Below are 22,376 nucleotides of genomic sequence, written 5' to 3'. Positions count from 1 at the left end.
TTCATTTGAAAGCTCTCCTTGCTGTGTAAGGTGATGAAATGAAAATGCTTTGTTCTCAGCTTGCTCCCGCTGCCCCCCAGCAGCCAAATGATCATCATCACCTTCATCACATTAATCATAATTAATTGATTTTAAAAATGTGAGTTTAAGAAAGTTTGTTGAATCTCACTTGCAGCCCTGAGCAAACCTCAGGGAAAGAAGTATACAACTGCATGAAGGCAACTGTTTGTAATATTGGAATTTACAGTAAAACTTCCCTTGCCAAGAAGGAGAAATACAGCAGTCTATGAGCTTGAGAAATATGGAATATATTATCATTTCATGGCCTCTTTCCCCCCAGACTTTTACTGCTCGCTGTTTATTTTGTTCCTAAACTGAAAGGCAGGAATGTGTGTTCTTCCTGGGGTACACACACAATATGGGAAGTACTCTGTTCATACAGCAGTTTAGTGTCATTGAAATGAGGGGCTGGGAGATGATCCGGGTACTGCGTCTCACCTTTAGACTTTCTGCTGTTAGCAGACTTCAGTGTGTAAATAGGCGATGGATCTGTGAGTGTATTTAACAAAACAATTAGCACAAAAACAGTGAGTATCAACTGCCCCTCGTGAACACAGGCTCCAGAGCAGCCACTACTACTCCCTTACATCATTTCCAGAAAGAGTGATGAGCAGCAGGGCTATAACTTTGAGTGCCGTGGCATTAATATGAAAGCCCAACTTTTATTCCACCCTGTCTCCTTATTGCATCCGCTGTGATTTCTGCCTTTCTCTGCGGCGCTCGAGGGCTCCCGGCCGCCGGCCACTGATGACTTATTCTACCTCCCAGAGGATCCACGTTATGAGACTTAGGGAGGGTTAGTGAAATGCCCATTCCCAGAGCCCAGATTGACAGCACATTATTAAAAAAGGTGACACTCACACACACACAGGTGATCATCCAGGCCTGCATGCACACAAACATACACACATTCATAACTACACAAGGACACACTCACGCACACATGCTCCCTTTGCCCTGCAAGTGATGAAAAACAGTCCGAGTATAAAGTGCGTTATTATACTTTGTCTTGGAGGAAGAAAAATCCATAATGTAATAACGCTGTGAAAAATCTATAGGAATGCAAGGTTATCCCTCCTGAATAGAAAAGAAAATGCTCAAGGCTGACAGAAAAATGCACCTTGTGCTGTTTTGTAATTTTCAAGCCCATTCAACACCAATTCCAAAAGTCTCCTTCCCTCTCAATGTTTTCCCCCAAACCCAGCGAGCATATGGCAGCTCTGCAGAGACAAATTTGTCAAAGATGAAAATTTAATTAAGATTTAATTTCTTTTTACTATGCCCATCAAGTAGTCTGATGCGATAAGGAGCTCGATGAATCATCATTCAGAGAGGGTGTGGAGTCTGGGTGTGGGGAGGGGTGCAGTGTGTGTGTGGGTGGTGGGGTTGGGGGGTCGTTGATATGTCGTCTTACAATGGCTCTGTGTTGAGAGCGCAGAAGAAGAGCGGGATTTAGAAAGTGATGAAAAAAGGAATGGCAAGGATAGAAGGAGGGGAAGTGGGCATCGCTCTCTGTCACAGCTAACTCAGCCTTCTGGGGTGGCTCTGTCTTTCTCGCTCTTTTCATCTGCGTCTCTCACCCCCTCAGCCCCTCACACACACCCACCCACCCAGCCACCCCACCCATGCTTCTCTCATCCTCACTCATTCTTGCTTCCTTCCTCTGTGGAGACAGAAGGAGAGAGATCAGTTGGAGAATTAACCATGGCAGTTCATTTCACTGTAGGGCTGAGGACACTGAGGGAAATAGAAGCTGGCGGTGGAGGGGGCAGAAAACTGGTGGCCTCTGAAAAGTTGAATTCAGATTGTAAAAATATATCCTCTGTGTTATATTAAACCCAGAATCTGTGTATGCACTTCAAATGGATGACTTGATTTAGAGAACCCATGTTTCTCTGTGCAGTTTGTGTGCTAAAGAAATGAGTTAGTTCAAGTACTGCATGTGTATGATGTCAGTATGCAAAGATCCATTCATTCAATTTCAATTCGGTTCAATAAAAAAAATGATACAGCGCCAAATCACAACAACAGTTGCCTCAGAGCGCTTTATATTGTAAGGTAGAGCCTACAATAATACATACAGAGAAAAACCCAACAATCACATGACCCCCCTATGAGGAAGCACTTTGGCAACAGTGGGAAGGAAAAGCTCTCTTTAAACAGGAAGAAACCTCCGGCAGAACCAGGATCAGGAAGGGACGGGGCCATCTGCCAAGACTGGCTGGGGTTTGAGAAGGAAGACAGGATAAACACATGCTGTGGAAGAGAGCGTGTGATTCAGTGCAGAGGTCTATTAACACATAGTGAGTGAGAAAGGTGACTGAAAAGGAAAAACTCAATGCATCATGGCAATCGCCCAGCAGCCTACACCTATTGCAGCATAACTAAGGGAGGATTCAGGGTCACCTGATCCAGCCCTAACTATATGCTTTAGTGCATGTGAGAGCGAAGTGCTCTCATGGGGTGATATGGTTCTATGCTCATGAAGCATCATCTTCTTCAAAACTCTTCACATTTTGTTGTCACTTTACAGACTGGATCTCTTGATTTAGAGAACGTATGATACAGAGTATGTACAATATTGGGAAACAGTGAGAAAGTACATGCATCTAAGATAAACTTGAGAAGTCAAAAATACAAGTTTTTCGAATTTTTTTTGAAAGAAACACATAAACCTGATAACTTCTTTTCACACATGGAATACAGATGGATAGAATTATTAGCCTCCCTGATGTTAATAGTAAACTGTGTATCCTGTTTGCTGGATAGCAGCCTGCAGTCATTGTTGCAGACTTCGGTAAGTCTCACACACGTCTCCTGAGCAACCTCAGCCCTTTCATCTCTGGCAAATCTCTTAATCTCCCTCAGATTTGATGGTCTTCTGGCTTGGATCTTGGCCTACAGTTCACCCCAAAGATTTTCATTGTGATTCAAGTCAGGGTTTTGGGAGGCCAGTCAATAATGTTTGCTTTGGTCTTCTGAAGGTAGTACTTTGCCAGGACCGATCTATGTTTTGGGTCGCTGTCGCATTGGAAGTGATGAGACAGAACCATTTTGCTGTTGAGTGCTTGAGGTTTCCTTTCAAAATCTTCACATATTCTTTTTTGTAATTTCTTCGGTCTTGATGATTCCCAGTTCCAGATATACTGAAGCATCCCCACAGCAAAATACTCCCACCACCATGCTTCACTGTGGGTATGTTGTTCTTTGGGTTGTATGCCTCTCCCTTCTTTCTCCAAACGGTTTCATCTCAGTATGCATAATCTGTCTGCAGGTTGTCATTAGCTTGCTTGAGTCTGGCTTGAAGGCAACTTTTCTGCAGAGGTGAAGTTTTTCTTGGTCTGCAACCTCGCAGTTCATTCCCGTGCAGGGTCCCAGTGACTGTCTTCTTTGAGACTACAATTCCCAACTTTAGTTATTGGCATAATGCTTTCTCAGTGACAGTGTCAGCTCAAACCCCTGCTTAAGTTTTTGTACTGTATGTAAATGGGAAGATAACCCTCAGTTTTACCAGCTTCAAGCATTACAAAGTTAAAACACATGTTTTCACAGCACTGGTTTGTGCTATCGGTCTACAAAAAGATCTGTTTTCAGTAGGCTAATAACATCGAACCTGGTCAATTTTTTTTATTATTCTGTTATTGTGTGCGAATTTTATGATATGATTTATGATCTCTAAAGGAAATTGGCATGTTTAGAACTTCTATGTTGAAAATACCTTGCTCTGTTTAAAAAATACTTTCAGGGTTTCAGGGTCATCTGTAGGTAACATTCCTGACTTCATCAGTCTGTTAAAGTGGCAGCAGTCTGTTATTCTGATGTAACTCACTTTTCAGTTAATGCTCCTCAGCACTTCATTCAGACGCACCCACAGCAGTGATGGAGAGATCCATGGTGCACATGTGACTTTTACCATATGTGTAAAGCACTTCTTGCACGTCAGCTTTAGCGAAGTGTAATCGCACTTTTGAACATTTAGTTCACTCTACCGATGTCGCTAAGAGCACGGCTTCTCTGTGTGCAAGTGTGCTGCACGGTGAGAAAGACAGCTGCCCCCACCCATCACACATAGGCACAAAGTGGGAGAGAAGGAGCGATCTCATTTGCAAAAATGCATAATTGAGCAATTTCTTCAGTACATCCGTCCCTTTCGGTGAGCTAAGCAACTCACAAAGACACATGAGAGAAATGTGCAGTAGTCACCTTCTGTCTACCCTAATGGGGCTGGGTGCACTCTGCATGCTGTAGGTCCAACCTAGTAAGACTGCTTGTTGACCTGACTTTTTAAAAGTAACTAACATGAAGCTCACATATCCATATATGTGGTTAGATTAAAACAAAGCTGTGCATGTGTGAAAAGAAAGTTAAGAGAAACTGAGTTAATATGTTTAGTGATCAATATTTTCTTCTCAGTAGCTAAACTAACACCTAAACACTCATTTATACTCCAAATCAGTTCAATTCATTTTTATTTATATAGCGCCAAATTTTCTATTCTAAGTTAAAGCCCCAACAGTAACACGACCCTCTATGAGCAAGCACATGGTGAATGTGGGAAGGAAAAACTCCCTTTTAACAGGAAGGAAGTTCTGGCAGCTGTGAGTTTTGTATTTGTCTCCTTATATTGTTTGTGTCTGTATCTGTAAAAAAATATTTTCTGCTCTCTTGGTCAGGTCACGCTTGGAAAAAGAGATGTTTTAATCTCAGTTTTAACTTGGAGAGAAACAACATACGAGCTGGGATAGGCTGCAGTGCTGACCTGTTTTAGGATATTACTAAACCACTTTTAAAAATAAAAGCATACATCCTTAGCTGCTACATGTTCAGCAGTGAATGAGCTGTTGCAGACAGCATGGGGAAGTAGAACAATAGGAAGCGGGTAGTCTGTGAAGTCGCACAAACAAATATGAATTTCCTTAAGATTTAAAATAAGACCAGCTTTGTACTTGTGCGTCACTACTCACACTGCCTTCAAATCCATTTCAAATTGCTTTCATATCTCCTTACAGTATATGCACTCATGCATGTATAGGTGTATTCTGTCTTCATCGAATGCAGATGGAAGAAACGATGAACATCACCAGTGAAAGACAAGCTGGTGGGACAGGAAAGAGAAAGGCTTTTGAAGGTTGTGACCAGTGTCAGCACGGGGATGTAAGCAGTGAAGTTATGAGGGGAGCATGGCTCTGCTGCACTGTGACAGCCTTGTAAAAGTTCAGTCATTGAGTTTGATGATAGCTGTTATGGCAGCCATAATAACATATCCTACCAGTCACCTGTAGCTATTACCTTTTTATGACGATCACACTGTTGCACGGCACACATGTATGCTTTGGTTTATCGAGGGGCCGGCGTGCAGGTTTTTCATCGTGTGATGTGTTTGACTGACACTGCTAATTGAAAGTCTTTGGTGCGAGTGTCTAGACATTTTAATGGCCGTATTAAGGAGGAAATGATAGATAGTTTTTCTTCTTTTCTTTTAAACTTTTGCAACTTCCTTGCACTCAGAGAATGTCATTTTCATCCAACGACGCCTAACGTTCAGATTAATTAAGTCCCGATGTGTTCATTCTGCATCTTGATAAAATGAATAGATTGGCTTATCAGAGAAGGATTAAGAGGCACTTGTTCAGATTTAGCTAAAGCCAGCCTCGGAGTTTATGGATCCCCTTTGATCAAAGCAGTGAAAGGCGCGAACATGCAGTGGATTTCTCCAGCAGGATTCATTCCCCACCCCCAGCTGGAAGAGAAGATCCACCCCCAACCCTCAGCATCCCACTCACGCAGAACACCTTGCCTCTCCCACGTTCCACATTAGCATGATGAGAAGCGCTGTGATATCTGGAGCCGGCAGTGACAATATCAAGTATTATTTCATTGGACTTACACATAGCATGTTAATTTTTTCCTTGTGTGGTTTTTCTATAATGAGTGCCAACTTGAGGGAGCTGATCATAGGAATGTGAACAAACACACACACGCGCACACACATATTTAGGTTGCCTGATCGATCTTCCTCCTTTTGTGAGATTTATGTGTTTCAGCAGCAAGACCAAATCCCTCAGGAACTGATGGTGCCACCGTGGAATAAAGCTCACTCTTTCTTACAATTACTGTACTTGGGCAGATTTGGGCAGATATAAACACCCGTCTTAAAAAATGGTTCTTTTGCAAAAAGCATTAAAATGAATCCTGTGTGATGTTTTACCAACTGCAGTAGTAAGACTTTGCTTTACTAACCAATCCACACAGTACATTTGTTAAAGATATCATTTAAAGAAAATTAGCGCTTAGTGTTTTCTTCTTTTGTTTAGCTTCGTGGCTCGATAAAAAGGAAGGTCTGTCATTTCCTTTTGAATTTAAGTGAGGTCCAATAAATGTTTTAAATGTGGGTTTTTCATCATCTCTGAGCTCTACTGTGATTTCAATTAGTGTCATATGTTTATGCATCTACACACATTCATTCAGGAGCTTTGCTCTCATGTATAACACCCACTCATTTGAATTTTCATTTTACCCCCATTCTCCTTCTTTGTTCTCTATAAAACTTATTGGCTGTTGTTTTGCATCCTGTCATTCTGCTTCTCCTGCTGCCCATCTTCCCCGCTACCTTTTTCTCTCCTCCTTCTTCTTCTTGCCTCTGCCTGTGCTCGCTCCATCTCTTTCTTTTGTTTCATGCTCACTCTGTCTTTCTCCCTCTCTTTCTTTTTCTCCCCCACAACACCCCCAACCACCCCAGAGACCAAGCTTGTTTACTCTGTCTTTTCCACATCTCGGCTCTGTGCAGCTGTGACGGTAATCTTTCTTTCAAATATTTGTTTCTTCCATCTCCAGATTTCCCCCCCTCCTTCTCACTTTTCGTGCTGCCACTGATGCACACCTCGTTCCATCCCTGAAATCTTAACTGTGCTTTGTCCATCTTGGCTCTTGGGGACTTCAAGGCTTTAAGACGTAGCAGGGAAGCCGAGCAAGACGTAATTTTGCTCCTGAAGAATTCAATCAGCTTGCATGCTGTATGCTTGTGTTTTGGCAGTCTTTCCGCTGCTAACCAGTTAGCAATGCCTGTCACCACCACTGAGCTCTATATAGCCAAAGAGCTCTAGATGATGATGGATTGCTATAAAACGATGGCAGCCTCGGAAAGTAATTACCAACTTTGCCTGCGGTGGAAATTCAGCTGATAAGCGCCTTTCCAGGGAAGTCCAGGTATTGCCAAAGCAAACAGGTGAGACACATTGAAGGTCAGAACAGAAGTGATACAGACAGAAACAACACAGCGACACGCACGGTCATACACGCGCAAGCACACACCAGCTGAGCCCCATGCTAACGAACGCTCTTGACAGTAAAATCTAGAAAGCATGCAGAAATTTTCCTAAGATGAGTGCCCTTTCTGCACATGTGCAGACACACTGAATAAATGACAGACGAGCCAGTTCAGTGATGCAACAGAATGCATGCCAAAGATTTAAAGGCTGAATATCCATGGGAGAACATTTTATTATGGGTTTCTGATAATCCATTAGTGAGATCTTGGATGCTTGACAGCATAGCTGGAAACCATCCGATAGAGTAAACATCAAGCAATGAGACTTCTAACCACACTGTGAAGTGAGATTTGTTGCAAATCGGTTGATGCCCCACATGAGTCGGCCTGCACTGTATTGTAATGCACCGATCTGCACATGCGTCATATGTGCTGACCCCAAATGTGCGGTGAATCACACGGCCCGAGGAGATCATGTTCACCAGCCTAGCAGCTCAGAACTGCGATCTCTGCGCAACACATAAAAATCAATGGAGTCAACAAATGCGGCTCCTAATGCTCTTCCTGTGCGATAAGACAAAATTAGATTGGAGCCAGTGGCCCATAATGGCGAGGCCGGGCAGGTGAAGGGGAATTGGAAACGATGGCGGTTAAAAAATCATTTCAGTGACCTGACTTCAGATCCATGGATCTGCTAGGACCCCACAGGCTGTGCCTAAAGCACTGAATAATTGTAATGACGGGCCACTGGTGTCTGAGATTATGACCTGAGAGAAAAAGTTCTATGGCCTTGAGCCCAGTGAAGTGGCAAAGTGTAATTTGTCAAATGAGTGATCACTGTGAACCACGTCTTTGTACGAAACATGATTTATACAGTTTTTATAGATACATTTAACCTGAGGATGGGTGGAGGACAGACCACGCTGCATAATGAACACATGGCTTTTAGACCGCTGTGATCTGTTTGGCATTTGTGTAGCTGGTACAGTGGAGCTCATAGTGAATATTTTCTCTGTTATGAAGAATATCTCTACTTAAATTGTAAACTTTCTGTGGTGCACTCTAATGAAAGTCTGTACAGTAATAACAAGACCTAGTGATCTCTCTCTCTCTCTCTCTCACACACACACACACACACACACACACACACCAGCTCTGCTTCTTTATTTATATCCTTTTCCATTAAACATAGTGGGTCCCCCTGCTAATCTTTCACACTAGATGCAGATAACGTTTGTGTATTATTGCTCTGTCAGCTACTTAACCAGCCCCCGCCCCCCCCCCCCCCCTTTTTTTTTTTTTTTACAGTTCAGTTAAGGACCTAAAATTCTTCGTGAATATCCGGTTTCATTACATGCACATTTATTTCACAGGGGCAGTGGATTTTAATGGATATCTCTATGTACAAAAAAATATGATAACTTCATTGTGATGCTCTCTGTTCATGCACTGCACATTAGGTATCATGAACATATGTGCAGCATATCTGTTGCTCTCTGTGGCTTTGATTAGCGATCAACCAGGACCTGTGTGAAAAGAAGACTAATGAAACACTGCCTCTGGCATGCCCGTCTCCCAACAATTTTTTCATACTTGTTGGCCTCTATTTAGGAAAAACAAAAACAAAAACAAAAAAAACTATTTTTTTCTGTTGCACTGTGTTTTGTGAGGTGGCAGCTTTCATTTGCAAATGATTATATCCAGCCCAACTTCCCAAATCCGAGTGTGACAATGAAAATGACTGGGATCCTGATGGTTTCTGCCTCATCCTTCCTGTCTCAGGGTTAGCATCTGTCCACCCCCTTGAGGTCTGACACCCATTACACTCTGTCTCCATGTGTCAGCATAGACTTTTGTACTTCACGGTTATCAAGCAGGTCATAGCTTTGGCTCCTAAATACAACCGGCAGGCAGAGATCAGAGGAAGAGTGATTGAATGACAGCAGTTTGATCAAAGTGCACGAACACAAACACACACACTCGGGAAACCCTCGTTTCCCCTGAGTACTTGGAGATATTTCGTGACGGCTCCATTAGATGAAAGACCCCACCAAAAATCCTGCACATGTGCCTTCTCAGCTTCTTCAGCAGCAGGTGTGATAGCGAGCGAATGATAGGAGAGATGTGAGCTGGAGGGAGAGTGAGATCTCTTCTTATTTCATTTCTGTTTCTACTGTTTAGAAGAAGTATGGGTACTCTTGCACAGCATGCTTCTCTTTTCATGGCGAGCAGGTTGTTTGTTTTGGTGGGTAGACTGCCTTAATGAGGGCAGGGGGTAGAGCGAATGGGAGGGAGGGCCTCGCCTTAAAGGGATGATTAGAAAAAGTAGAGTTGAGAGCAAATTCCTCTGAAGACAAACGCTGACCAAAAATACACAGCCGGTGCATTCACGTGCCTTTGAGGAATACCGATGCAAACTGAGAAACGTGGCAGAGTCCTCGGCACTTTGTCTGACATCATCTTTGCTTCGTGCTGTCTGATGCGGCCACAAATGTGCGTCACTCGGTCCTGAGGTCCTAATTAAAACCCAAACCAAGATGATAGCGGCTGGTTCGGCGGAAGAAGCCTGTGAACGTCTTAGCGTGCTCAGATCCACAGCCAGCCAGTGTCCTGGTGTGGGAGAGATCTGGTCACCGTGGGCATGAGACAGACTGTATTATCTGCTCAGCGGCCGCCTGGCTCAAGAGATTGCTCGGCGGAGGGATGGGCGGTTAGGCAACAGGATAAGATATGTCCTCCTTTGGTGTCAGAGACTGAGTTGATGCCATTTGATATTTGCGTGTGTTGGAATACGTGCTGACAACTTAATTCTCATGAAAACAGGCACTGTTCACTAATCACAAAAGTATCCCATGACTGTCATGAGCCTGACATGAGTTTTCCAGTGATTTTTGTGACATTTAGGGGTGTGCACCTTTAGCTGTGGGAGAGGGCAGCAGTGACCTTATCTGACACTGCCAACAGCAGAAGACATCAAAAGACAAATAACAGAGGAAAACCACGAGACACCAAGCAGACGTAAGGATAAACGGGTACGGGCAATGCCGTTAAATCACGGTGCACACTGCTGGCATTGCTTTAGATGTCGTGGTTTCAGGGGTAGAGTTCAGCAGCATGAATCACGGATGTTGCTGCTGGAAGTCAGTCCCCCGTGAGGACGGATGGCAAAAGTAACTTTTTCTAATGTCTGTGTTATGTGCCTTAATATTCATTGTTGTTTTCTCTTCCTCTCTTGCAGGTATTCCTAGTAACATTGGTCCAGTTAGTAAGTAAACAGTTACAAGTAAACAATATGACTGCTTGATGCTTTGCTTTGCCTACTGTCCCACTCTTCACCGTACACCCCTAAACCCATTGCCAGGTGTTCATTTCTGATTCCAATCTTATGAAAAATCACTCAGCAATTGTCGACTAACCTTTTTTTTTTGGTTAGGGGGAGGGAGAAGCCATAGCTGGGGGCTATATTGTCATAATGTGGGCATATTAATTTACTTTATCCTGATTCAACTCGACCAGATAATACTTGCCTGGCTCTGCATGGCAAATGTCATTTGTTTTTTTTCCCCCCTCCTTCTCTCCCATGCATTATAAATAAATGGCATCTAGACTTTATTAAAGTGCCAAGACCTCTCTGACAGTGTAATGTCACAGGAGGTCATTTTAATATAAGCCGCAAGCGCCTCGGCTGGTATTATCTTCGTCAAACAGTAGCCCCTCAGGAGGAGGAGGAGGAGGAAGAGAGGTGCCATGTCTCAAGTTACCGCTGCCTGGAAGGCTGTGTGATGCAGGAAACATAGGACTGTATTGAACAAGTCAAAGTGCATTCACAGCCTGGCTCAGTTCGCCTTAATCTTTTTTCTTTTTTTCCCCCATCGCCCTGTTCTTCATGAGTATCCTCTATTCCCGGGGCAGTGGATCGATTAATAAATTGCTTCCTCCTGATGAAGTTACCTGTTAAATTAAGATCAACAGCATTTTTCAATATTTCCAATTATTTGTGAGCTCTTTTTAAGCTCAGTAGTAAATTGTTTTCATTTAATATCCAATTGTGTGCTCAAGCCAACCCAAGGTTCCCCAAAGGACACATGCATGCTTGTCTTGTTTTTATCATTTAAAGGCTAAGACGACTTCTGGGCAAGTTTCCTAAAACGTGCTGCGAGCGACGTAGGGATTGTTCCCGGGTGGTTATTAATCAGGCTTTAGTGTGGTAGCTTACTCAGTAAGTGAACACTTGTTATAAAGTCTGATGCTATGACGTCATGAGTCAGAAATGGACATGTGGCCAAGACGACCAATTTCACCCCCCCCCCCCCAACCCAACTACAGTCTTCCACTGCTTGCCTCCGAATTGTGCTTCGTCTTCATGCACGGCATTATTAGTGCTTAGTGTGTGTGGGCATGCTCTTCATACATGCTGTGTACACGTACATATTCACTGCTGCACATCCATCCTCTCCGTCCCTTCCAAAATGCCAGGCCAGACCATGTCCAACGGCTGTCCTCAAATCCTTTACAGGGCGGGTGTGCATGCTGATAAGTGCGTGTGTGTGTACGTGTGTGTGTTTTGGGGAGGGAGGATGGGCGATGTAGAAAGGACACTCTGACAAACCAAAGTCTTCGTTTCTCATCCAGATTGGCCCACGGGGATTTAGATTTCTCACGAGTGGCTGTCTTGTTGCAGCAGCCTTCCACAGAACCAACAAAACACAAAAAAATGAAACATGCTGACTGTCTTATTTTTTAAGCACACTGAAGAGGATGAGGCCATTTTCAGCGCAAACACAAACCAACGTTAAGTCGCATTATTAATAAAGTAAGAACAGGCTAAGGGGGGAAAAGGTTATGATGTCCTTGAGGTTTGTTTTTTTAAGGATTGGAAACAAAGCTACTGTTTGGGGGAGAAAAAACAAAGCCCTGCACTTTTTATGTTGTTTTTTGAAGGTAATTGAATTCCTTATTGACTTTCCTCAATTCTATTTCAAGTTTATTAAGCCAGGCAGAATTGCCTAATGCAGACCATTAAAGTGAAATTAATATTTTAAAAAACAATTCTGGCTCTGCAAGATTGCATTTCATTATAAGTATGGCATTGATTAAAATCCGTCACCACTCATTTCACTCCTGAATATTCCCCATAACAAAATAATTAATGGAACCTAGATGTGCATTACATCCCGTCAGTTGCCAACACAGAAACCCTGTTTCCAAAAGAATGCAAGTTTGGGAAATGTGTAAAATGAAAATAAAATTATTGTTATGATTTGAAACTGTATTTCACTGAAAGTGGTACAAAGACAATACATTGAGACTTTCTGCAGCTGTATTACCTTCATGAAATGAGCAAAACCTTCTCTAAAGAAAAAAAAATGCCAGCATTGTTGCTTAAGAACCTATATGTACTGTTTAACATTTATACCATTACTTTATAAATTTGCAAAGTACCCAGTGTACACCAAAGCAGCCATTTACCAGCATGAAGGCTGGATTTTGGACTGTGCACAGATAACATTAAATGCCTGACCTCAGCTCATCTTAAATGAGCTCAGGTTCAGAAAAGGGCAGTTTTCTTTACTTCTTGTTGTCTTCTCCTTTAGCGTGGCTCTTTTGTATTTGCAGCTTTGAACTGTGTTTGCTGAGTGTTCCTGAGCTCATGCAGTGATTTCCAGAACCAAATGTGCCGTTCGAAGGCCCAAGAAGATCGCAGCCTTGTTCATTATGTAAAGAGATGTCTCAATATTCTCTGAATCTACTGATGATATTATGTACCGTGTATTATTAAATCCCTTTCAAATTTAGCACAGAGAATCGTTGTTGAACTGTTTGCACACCCAGTAATACACAGAGGAGCAGACGCGTCTCCATCGCTACCTCTGAGAGGCTTTCTTGCTCTTTTTGATAATCGGTCGTGTTACTGACCTTATGCTAATATAACCAATTAGTTAGGAGATGTTTCAACAGTTGTTTAATATTTTTGTCTTACTTTGTTTTATTTTTGATGCTACACAGGTTCCAGGCTTTTGTTTACTCAGCCTTCTTTACTTGATGCTGGCAGCAAATTTAAAATGATCAAACCTGGATTTTTTTTTAATGTCTTTGTGCCGTTTTCAGGTAAACGATTTGACAAGGATTGTGCTTTATGTTGAAACACATTTCACACAGCACCACAACTTTTTTTGGAAACAGGTTGTGATTAAATATCATCATACTTTAGCAATTAGATCAGCTGTTCGACAGATCTAGACAGTGCAGCGTTCTCACCTTTTTTCCCCTCCAAATGTTCCTGGCAGAGCCTTTTTTTTGCAGCTGTTTTGACCAAACGGTTTCACTGCTAAGTGATTATCACACGAACAAAGTATTTCAAAGTAGATTTCAAAAAAGAGCTTTTTTTTAAAAGCTCTTTATTTGTTAATATCTCATTTTCAAACAGCATTTCATTCTGTGACTCGTGTGACTCAGACCCAGCGGAGACGTCAAAGTCGTCACCGATGCCAGAATCCCCACGAAGAATCAAATTCTTTTGTTCGAGCAGTTTTGAAATCAGCACTGAGGGTATTTAAAGCGACTGTCACTCTGTAAAGACATACAAACCTCAAAACTAATGTTTTATTGAAATCCAGCCCACTTACAAAAAAAAAGAAAAAAGATTCGAAACCATTATTTCACAAGGGAAAAAAGTCATTATTTAAAAGATTGCACTTGGTGAACAGCAGTCATATTCTCTATTCACACATAGTTAGAGTAAGTGGCTTCTTGCCAAGACACCGCTGGATGTTAATTACCCAAGATTGCATGATTCATGGAGTCAATAGCGAAAGGACAGAAAGATCAAGTGAAGAGATGAAGGGGCACGATGAGGAAACTTATCCGTATTCCTCCCTTTGCTTGAGTCCTCTCCATTTCCAACCGCAAAGTATTTCCCTGACACGGAAATACTGACTTGTATGTAATTATGAGGTTATGCTACCCACAGCAGTCCGTCATTCCAAGTCCCAACACCTGCCATTATTTATTCATTGTTATTCCTCCACCAGAAATACACTGTAATTAGATATTGATTACTCAGTCAATGTGATGAATTAAACAAAATGCCCCCTAACGTCTTCATTTGCTATACATAGAGTCCCTTGCATAAATCATGAGCTAAATACTAAGTTTAACTGAGTTTGGGTTTTTTTCTTGATCTTTTGTCTTCAGTTTTTTTTTCCCACTCATCATTGCCATTGCCATAAACATACAGTTGCACAGCAAGGTAATGGACGTCACACAAATTACATACAACGTCTCTCCGACGTCCTTTTAATGGCTCTTTGGATGCATTCTCTGCCCGTCCATGTCAGCCCTGCCCCATCGTGCTGTTTCCTGATTTACAGATCTGAGTCATGCTGGACATGTTCATATCTCCAGTTGTCTGTGTCCACTACCACATAGTCTCCCCTCTTTAGATGATCTGTAAAGTGCATCCCACGAGGACACATCATTAACTCCTGATTTCTCTCAATTGCACGCAGTTCGGCCGAATGTGTCATCCCTAGGTGTCGCTAACCGAAAAGAAGGTAGGCATCTAAGATTATGCAACAATTATGTTTTTGTTTTGCAGATTCATTTACTTCAGGTGTTTGTATAGTTGTCAAAAATGACTCTTTGGTAGCCCAAACTATCCTTCCCTTTTTCCTGGCTTCTTGAAAAGCCCAAAAACATTATAAGTCAGCCTGTCGCACCCTGGAGGCTCAAGAGGTTGCTGCAGCTCTGATTTATACATTAACACTGTTTCAGTTAGGTGCTCAGCTCTCAGCACTGTGTTAGCTCATTAGATAGAAAAGCAGGAGAGGTTTCACTTTTGTCTTTTTTTGAAAGTGTTGGGCTCAACTTAGCTTAATCCATCATGTAGATGCCGTGTTCAGCCACCTCACAACTAGCGCACAACCGCTCAGCTCTGTGTTTCCATGACTGCAGCCAAGCGCTCACAATGTATGTGGCAAGGGCTTATGTCACCTGGTACAATGGCAGAGGCCGGGCCCATTATTTCCTTTTCCCCACTGTTTGCTTTATAGCCATAAAAGAATGGAGGGATTGATGTGTTCACTGCTAGCCAGTTTCCTTACCCACGCAGCTGTGCACAAATTTATAGTGTGAAAATTCTTGGCTGGCCTCCACCGAGGTGGAGAGTAGTTTGTCAGGGTATAGTTTCTGTCTGGGGAAACATACACAGACAGTTTTGAATTATACTAAGCACTTGTTAATGAAATGAAGCGTAAAAGAGGGTCCATAATATTTGAATTGTTGAATCGAAGGCATTTGTAACAGATGCTGCTACACGCAGCCAGCTTCACTTGGCAATGTCACTCCTTATTTCTCAATGCCATCATTCATCTTTATTGCGTATGTTTCCTTTCTTTTCTTTTCTTTTTTATTGTTATATTTTTATTAGGCGTGATGCTTGGTATCCTTAATTCTCTGGCATTACATGTGTTATGTTGAATTGCAATATCATGGGTTTTTTTTGTTTGTTTGTTTGTTTGTTTCTTTTAATTTGTCTAGTAGCTCCTCAAGTTGCATTGTCCACTGCCCCTTCTGTCCACGTTGCAAACAGCAAGCGAGGTAGGAGCTCTGGAATTCCCACATTGTCCCCACCCAATCCCAGATGACACCCAAAGCCTTCTTCCTGTATGAACTGATGTTTCTGCTAACCTGTGAGCTACCCCCCCCCCCCCCCCCCCCCGCCAACCCTCCCCAACCCTTGTGACACTACCCCAGTGCTAGAGCACTCTGTATCCGTATCTCCAGCTCAGAGCTAGACTGATGGCTTTCACTGGACGACTCATTCATCTATGGAATCGTATTCTAAACACTATAAAAGTCCCTTGGAATCATTTCTTTTTTCACTGAAAATAAAGTGGGTGTTTGAGGCTACAACTATTTTGGGGGGGAACATGTACCTGAGACTTTTTATTCCCTGTGCGCGCCGTGCATGATTTATAACCTTAGCCTATTTCTAGAAAGGAGAGATTATTTGTCTTCTGAGAGTATGCCTGCAAGAGGGAGGCATCTAACGTAGAGGACCTTAGCTTACATTTGGATAAGACTTGCTGATTTAGGTGAAAGGTAGTGTGAACTGGACTTGCTGTACCTTCGTTTCCGAGACGTGCCGAGTTTATTAGTGTCTGGACAGAGAGAACTGACCTCAATACAGATTCTTAATAAACACAATCCCTTGGACAAAAGCCTCCTGCACTAACCACTTTATCGTGGAGCTGTGAGTGGGCATTCTGTCCAAGCAGCTGCCAGTGTGGCTTAAGGGTCACATCTGTCTGTGCTGTGACACATGGTGTCAGTGGTCACTCGGAGTGACGGGCTGATCCTCACTGGAACAGAGCTGGGGCCGGACACGCCCCATCCTGCAAGCCTTAGGGCAGGACTGCCAGTGAGTATCATGGATTGTAGCAGCTTCGACTCAATATAGCTTTATCTAATTAAGCATGACTGCATAGTAGGCAATGTCACTTTCCCACCCAGCTGCAATTCACCACACACTCACTTGCCTCGCTGATTGCTTGTTGAAAACTCAGTTGGGTCGGACTAAAAAACAACTAAAGAAATGTTTGTTGGATGAATTAAGGGTTTTAAAGATAAGTAATACATCAGTCATTGCAAAGGGTTTTAAAAGAAAACACAAAGGTTTCATCTCATCCTCTCTTCAGACCAGATAACCGCTGACATTAAGACTTACACAAAAACCTCTAAATTCCCTCACACGCCATTCTCAGCGGCTGAGACATCCATTTCATTCATGGTTTGACCTGCCTCATGCTGCGCGGTGCTCCTGATGTGATCGTGTCTCTGTGCTGTCATTTCAGAGCCTTTGTCGCCTCGTGCTGTGGTGTGCTTGAAGTGATGTGACCTCTCTACTAACGCCGTGGTGTTTTATGTGAAACTTCTGTTTTTTTCTAACTCTGGCCATGCCCATGCGAGACTAATCACGACCAACCTTACCTGTCATTCCCCCCAACATCTTCTCCTCAAACCATCTCCATTTTTAACCTCGCATGCCACGGAGCCTCCATCAGACTTGCTAACCCCACCGCCGTAGCACTCGCTGCAAAAGCAACAATTCCAACGCTCTCGCCCGCGTCTCTTTCTCCTTCTTTTCTCTCCTCCTCCCCTCTCCTCACTTCACACTTGCTCTCTCTTTGCAAGACTGCGAATGCTTCGGCCACTCCAACCGATGCAGCTATATCGAGCTGCTAAACACCGTCATTTGCGTGAGCTGTAAGCACAACACTAGGGGCCAGCACTGCCAGCTATGCAAGCTGGGCTACTACCGCAATGCCTCAGCAGAACTGGACGATGAAAATGTGTGCATAGGTCAGTCCCCCATCCGGGCCCCTTCACCACCACCACGCTTTCACACTCTCTTCACCTCACCTCCTGTCTCTGACTCCTCATTAGAGAAATTGTCAGTTTCATCCCCAACACGTCATCACTCATACACTCTCCTGTTTCCATGTCCAGTCATCTTCCTCTTTTGCTTCTTCTGCTTTCACACAAGGTTGTTGCTCATAAATCTCCTTGTTAGCCTGGGTGTTAGCAGGTGATGCTTAAGGGAGTCTTTAGCATCATATTAAAATTAGCAGTTTACCATTTATTAAATATACCTTTATTTTTACCTACTAGCTCTCATATATTGTGTTTTATTGTAATCTCTTGCTGCTAGCTAGGTTTTATTTGAAAGGTGTATATTGAAGCCAAAATGATCCTATTCTCAAGGTTTAGCATGTGGGCGAGGTGAGAAAACTATAATTTGAGGAATAAATGTCCTCCTGAATAGCTGCATGGTGATTAGAAACTGGTTAGTGTGAAATGGTCACAACAGCTACATCTGAAACGTTAGCAGGTTTGTGCCTTGTCACAATTTTCTGTACAAATTCTGTCATTAAGGAGAAACAGTTCAAATGTTAGGATATAGCTGAGTTAGATAAGAAAACTGAGAGCACTGTTATGTCTTTATGTTTATTATTAAGGTACAGACAGAAGCATGTTGCCTTAGCTTAGGACATTATAGATTAAGGATAACATTTAGTCTTGCTTTGTCCAAAGGTAACCTTCGAAACCTTGTATGACATGACATATAGACCACAAAGTGTTGAGTGACCCCTCATTTTTTAATATTTTGCTTCCCAGGAGTCAGATTTTCTTATGTTTAAAGTGGTCTTGAGCAATAGTGAGCAAAACACAGGAGTGTTTTTTTGTTAAGCCACTTAACACATGTGAATCACTCAAAGGCACCTAACCTACGGGATGAATCACTGTTGTGTCCAACATTACAGACAAATGGGAAAGAACCAAATTTAAATTGTGTTTTAGGCACTTTCTTAGTAGATGCCAGTTGTGGAATCTACAAAAAAATAAAATAAAATGCCAAGGACAACATAATTTAACAGATATCAAATAGTATTTTTGCACCAACAGGTAGATTCTCAAAGAGCTATTAGCTAAAAGCTTGGCATGTCTGTGCATCATGTGTACCCTTATAAAATCTTAGGAAAGCAGGACAATATAAGAAGCGGCAGAACTTACAAAAAAACTATTTGCAGCAGATGAACAGTATCTGAAAGTCATGTCCTTAGGAAATAAGAAACAATTCCAGCAAACACCTGACACAGGACCTGAGAGATAGATTTGGCTCTTTAGTTGATCTGCTGATGACCAAACCCGCAACTTGTCTTAGTGGAAAAGTGGCTGTCAACAAGTCATTATCAAGCAAGGTAAATAATAAGGGGGGAGCTGAGGTTCTGCCAAATTATACAAGAACTGGACGGAAAATCAGTGGCTACAGGTTGGATGCAGTCTTGAATCCAAATTAAAAATTTTGGACATCATCAATATGAATGAAGGAGGCCAGGAGTGTGGTACAAAATTGAATGTCTACAGCCATCTGTGAACATGGTAGAAGCTCTGTCGTGGTTTGGAGCTGCATTTCAGCCAGTGGTGTTTGGGATCTTGAAAAAATTGCAGAAAAGTTCCAGCAGATTTTGATCCATCATGCAATAGCATCTGGAAAGAAAGAATTTCCAGCATGACAATGATCCCAAACACACTGACAGCATGCCTGGATAGAAAAAGCACGCAGTGGGAGGCTATCAGTCATGGATTGGCCTCCCCGGACGTCAACATTATTGAAGCAGCGTGGGATCATCTTGACAGAGAAGGAAATAGAAGTTAGCAAACTTCCAAAGAAGAGCTTTGAATTTCCTTCAGGAAGTCTGGAGAACTATTGCTGAACAGAGTTCAGGCTGTGTTGAAGAATAAAGATGGTTATACCATATACTCATTCCCATGTATGATTACATGTTTGAATAATCACTGCACCTATTCTCCATTTTCCTAGCAAAATATTAAAAAAATTTGGAGGTGACTTGTGACTTTCGCACAGTACTGTAGGCTACATAAAATTGGTGGTGGAACTTACAAGCAAATGTATTCAGTATTGCCAAAATACTTGCTGGTGAAGCAAATGCCACCTTTATGGTTATGAGGTAAAAGGCCATTTCCACTTGGTGTTCCTGTTATTTTGTTCATGACTTTTACGCAGGCATTCATAAAATGCATTATCTACTTTGTCTATGTGTAAAAATTGCGTTTCCTACGGTTCCTAGGGCAGTATCTCGGTTCCCCGTTGAATTTTTTAGCTAGCGCATGTAGTGTGAATTCACAGCGCTCAGTGCCAGGTGCATTTGTGAGTCCTGAGGGGGGATTCTGACAAGCAACAAGAGTTCTGAGAGAAATGTTGCAGCGAAGTCACACCACCAGTCAGAGGTGCCACACAAGTGCATATGTCATATACATGAAATGGCCTCAGGAGCAGCAGCTGAAACCTGTCACAAGGCATTAAAAGTCGCCGAGGCGTTACTGCGTGCCAAACTCGCCGTCACCCTGCCTCTCTCTCGCTGACCCCCCACTTTGTCACTTGCTGTAACCTCTCTCCTCTTGCCTGACCCTTGGATGTCACTCAGGCGCAGCCGCGTGCAGCCAGCACAGACACAGAAGGTGCAATGTGATGGTCAGGGACTGTCAAAATAAGTGTCACTTTGACTGCAGAGTGTTCCAGGTGCTCTGAAAAGTGGGAAGGTCAGTTGAGTGTGAGGCACTAGAGACTGGGCGTGTTGCTTTCATGAAGCGCTTTATGTTCAAATTGCAGCCAGAGCACCGCTGTCTTCTGTTTGTAATAGGCAATTAAAGATGAAGCCAAATTCTTATCAAAGGATAACAATAAGTCTACAGAGCCATTTAAAAATTAGAGGGAATTAAAGAACATATTACTACAATGCCCATTTCAATGTACTCTCTCATTCCTCTGGAACATTCAGTCTTTATCTTTGTTTCATATCATTATCCATCTCTACCTTCTCATCACATTTCCTGTCTTCTCTTGCCATCTTTTGCTACCTCTACCTGTTTGAATGACTCAGATTTTGGAAGAGCATGTTCAGATAGGCTCACTTTGTCCATCTAAAAAGAAAAAATCAAAGCTACTGATAGTGCTTTGCATATCTGCTCATTGCACGCTGTGTTCTTTAAAACAGCCAAATTAATGCTATATTAATTACAAGTATGTTGTAATGAATAGAAAATGTTCATGTATCTAGAGCCAGCTTCATTCTCACTCATTCTGTCTCCATTACAGTTGAAATGGTAGCATTTTTCCCTGTATGAGTCTTTAAATCTATTCCCATTCTTTTACCAGTTATAATAATCAAGCACCTTCTTAAGCTTGAGCTCGAGGACCGCAGACCACGCTGTGAAAATCCTAGACTTGTGCTGGGAAGTCAAAGCACTACCCTTTTTTCTCCAGCCTGTGTGTGTATGTGTGTTTTGTTTTTCCAGAATGTAATTGTAATCCCTATGGCTCAGTCAATGATCGCTGTAATGGCACAGGATTTTGTATATGTAAGGAGGGCACTACAGGGCCTAAGTGTCAGGAGTGTCTGCCCGGCTATTTGTGGGACAATGGCTGCAAATGTAAGTAGAACCGTAACCCTCCCCGTGCAGCTCCTGACTGTTCTCCCCCTCAGCTGTGTCTTTCTCTTTTATTCTCTCTCTGATGTCTTTTCTCTCTGCGTGATTCCTGAAGCTTTGGCTGGAAGAAAAAGAAACAAAAAAAAAACACTGCACACGTGCAAGACTGCCCAGCTGCCTTGACAAACACAGAGCTAACACATAACACCACCTAACCCGATATATACGAAGCCATTCCTTTCATAGCCTGTACCTGCATTTCACACTCGCTGTGGCTGCATTACCAGCGTCGAATCAGCAGGCGCCGTTTATGGCTCAAATAGAGAGAAAGCAGTGGAATGACGGGATGCATGCTGCTCGGTAACTCAGTTATTCAGGCGTGTCGCACACCAGCAACACAACAGCTGAGTCAATATTGACTGCTTGACAGGCTGCCTGTGATCTGTTTGAGTAGCCATCAACCCTTCACAGTCCACAACAGGACAATGTCATCCAACATCAACATTTTCTCGTTTTGAGTTCCAGCCCATTTATTACTGTCTACACTTTATATTTCCCCTGCTCATTTTGCAGTGCATGCCCTATGTATTTTTTTTTTTCAAATGTCACCAATTTTTCATAGTTTCCTTCAAGTCAAATCTCAGTGACAAACCTGCAAGAGGTAGACAAAATAGAGTAAACACTTCAGGATGATGGATTTTAACTCTCTGACAAAGAACTTTAAAGACTGAAAACATCATTGCTAACACTGTTTATGCTCCAGGCACGCATTACTAGGCCTCTTTGGATCTATCTGACTAGTCGAGCGCTGGTTTAAAAAGGCTCGCGTCAATTTTTTTTGTCAGAACAGGTGATAATTGCTTCTAATTGGCGCTCACCCACCGCGACCCATCTTTGTATCAAGTTACCTCAGATTAATAGGCCTTTTCAACACGACAGTGACATCTATTTGCCCGCCTCCTGCAGCTCAACATTAATCTCTGTCCCGACTAACAAAGGCGTCCTAAACGAGGCACTTCAATAGAGTACGAGGACG

The 22,376-nt window shown here is 42.6% G+C and overlaps 1 protein-coding gene across 7 annotated transcripts in view; it reads left to right on the top strand.

The window, feature by feature from the left end:
* The window catches only part of ntng1a (netrin g1a), a 122,872-nt gene that overhangs the window by 91,604 nt on the left and 8,892 nt on the right, over positions 1 to 22,376 (top strand). For 2 of the 7 annotated variants that reach the window (XM_085286485.1, XM_085286484.1), the window contains exons 5-7: positions 10,566 to 10,592; positions 17,522 to 17,689; positions 21,209 to 21,343. In XM_085286485.1, coding sequence (XP_085142611.1) covers positions 10,566 to 10,592; positions 17,522 to 17,689; positions 21,209 to 21,343 — 330 coding nt within the window. Of the gene's footprint in view, positions 1 to 10,565; positions 10,593 to 14,835; positions 14,881 to 15,865; positions 15,926 to 17,521; positions 17,690 to 21,208; positions 21,344 to 22,376 lie in introns of all 7 variants that reach the window. The other 5 variants (XM_085286489.1, XM_085286488.1, XM_085286487.1 and 2 more) reach the window with 5 other exon arrangements.

The sequence above is a fragment of the Mchenga conophoros genome, linkage group LG9 (genome assembly GCF_057382185.1).
Source record: "Mchenga conophoros isolate Kocher_MC1m ecotype Shallow Benthic linkage group LG9, M_conophoros_male_GT1.1, whole genome shotgun sequence".
Taxonomy (NCBI): Eukaryota; Metazoa; Chordata; class Actinopteri; order Cichliformes; family Cichlidae; genus Mchenga; species Mchenga conophoros.
This window is presented reverse-complemented; position numbering and strand designations above follow the sequence as displayed.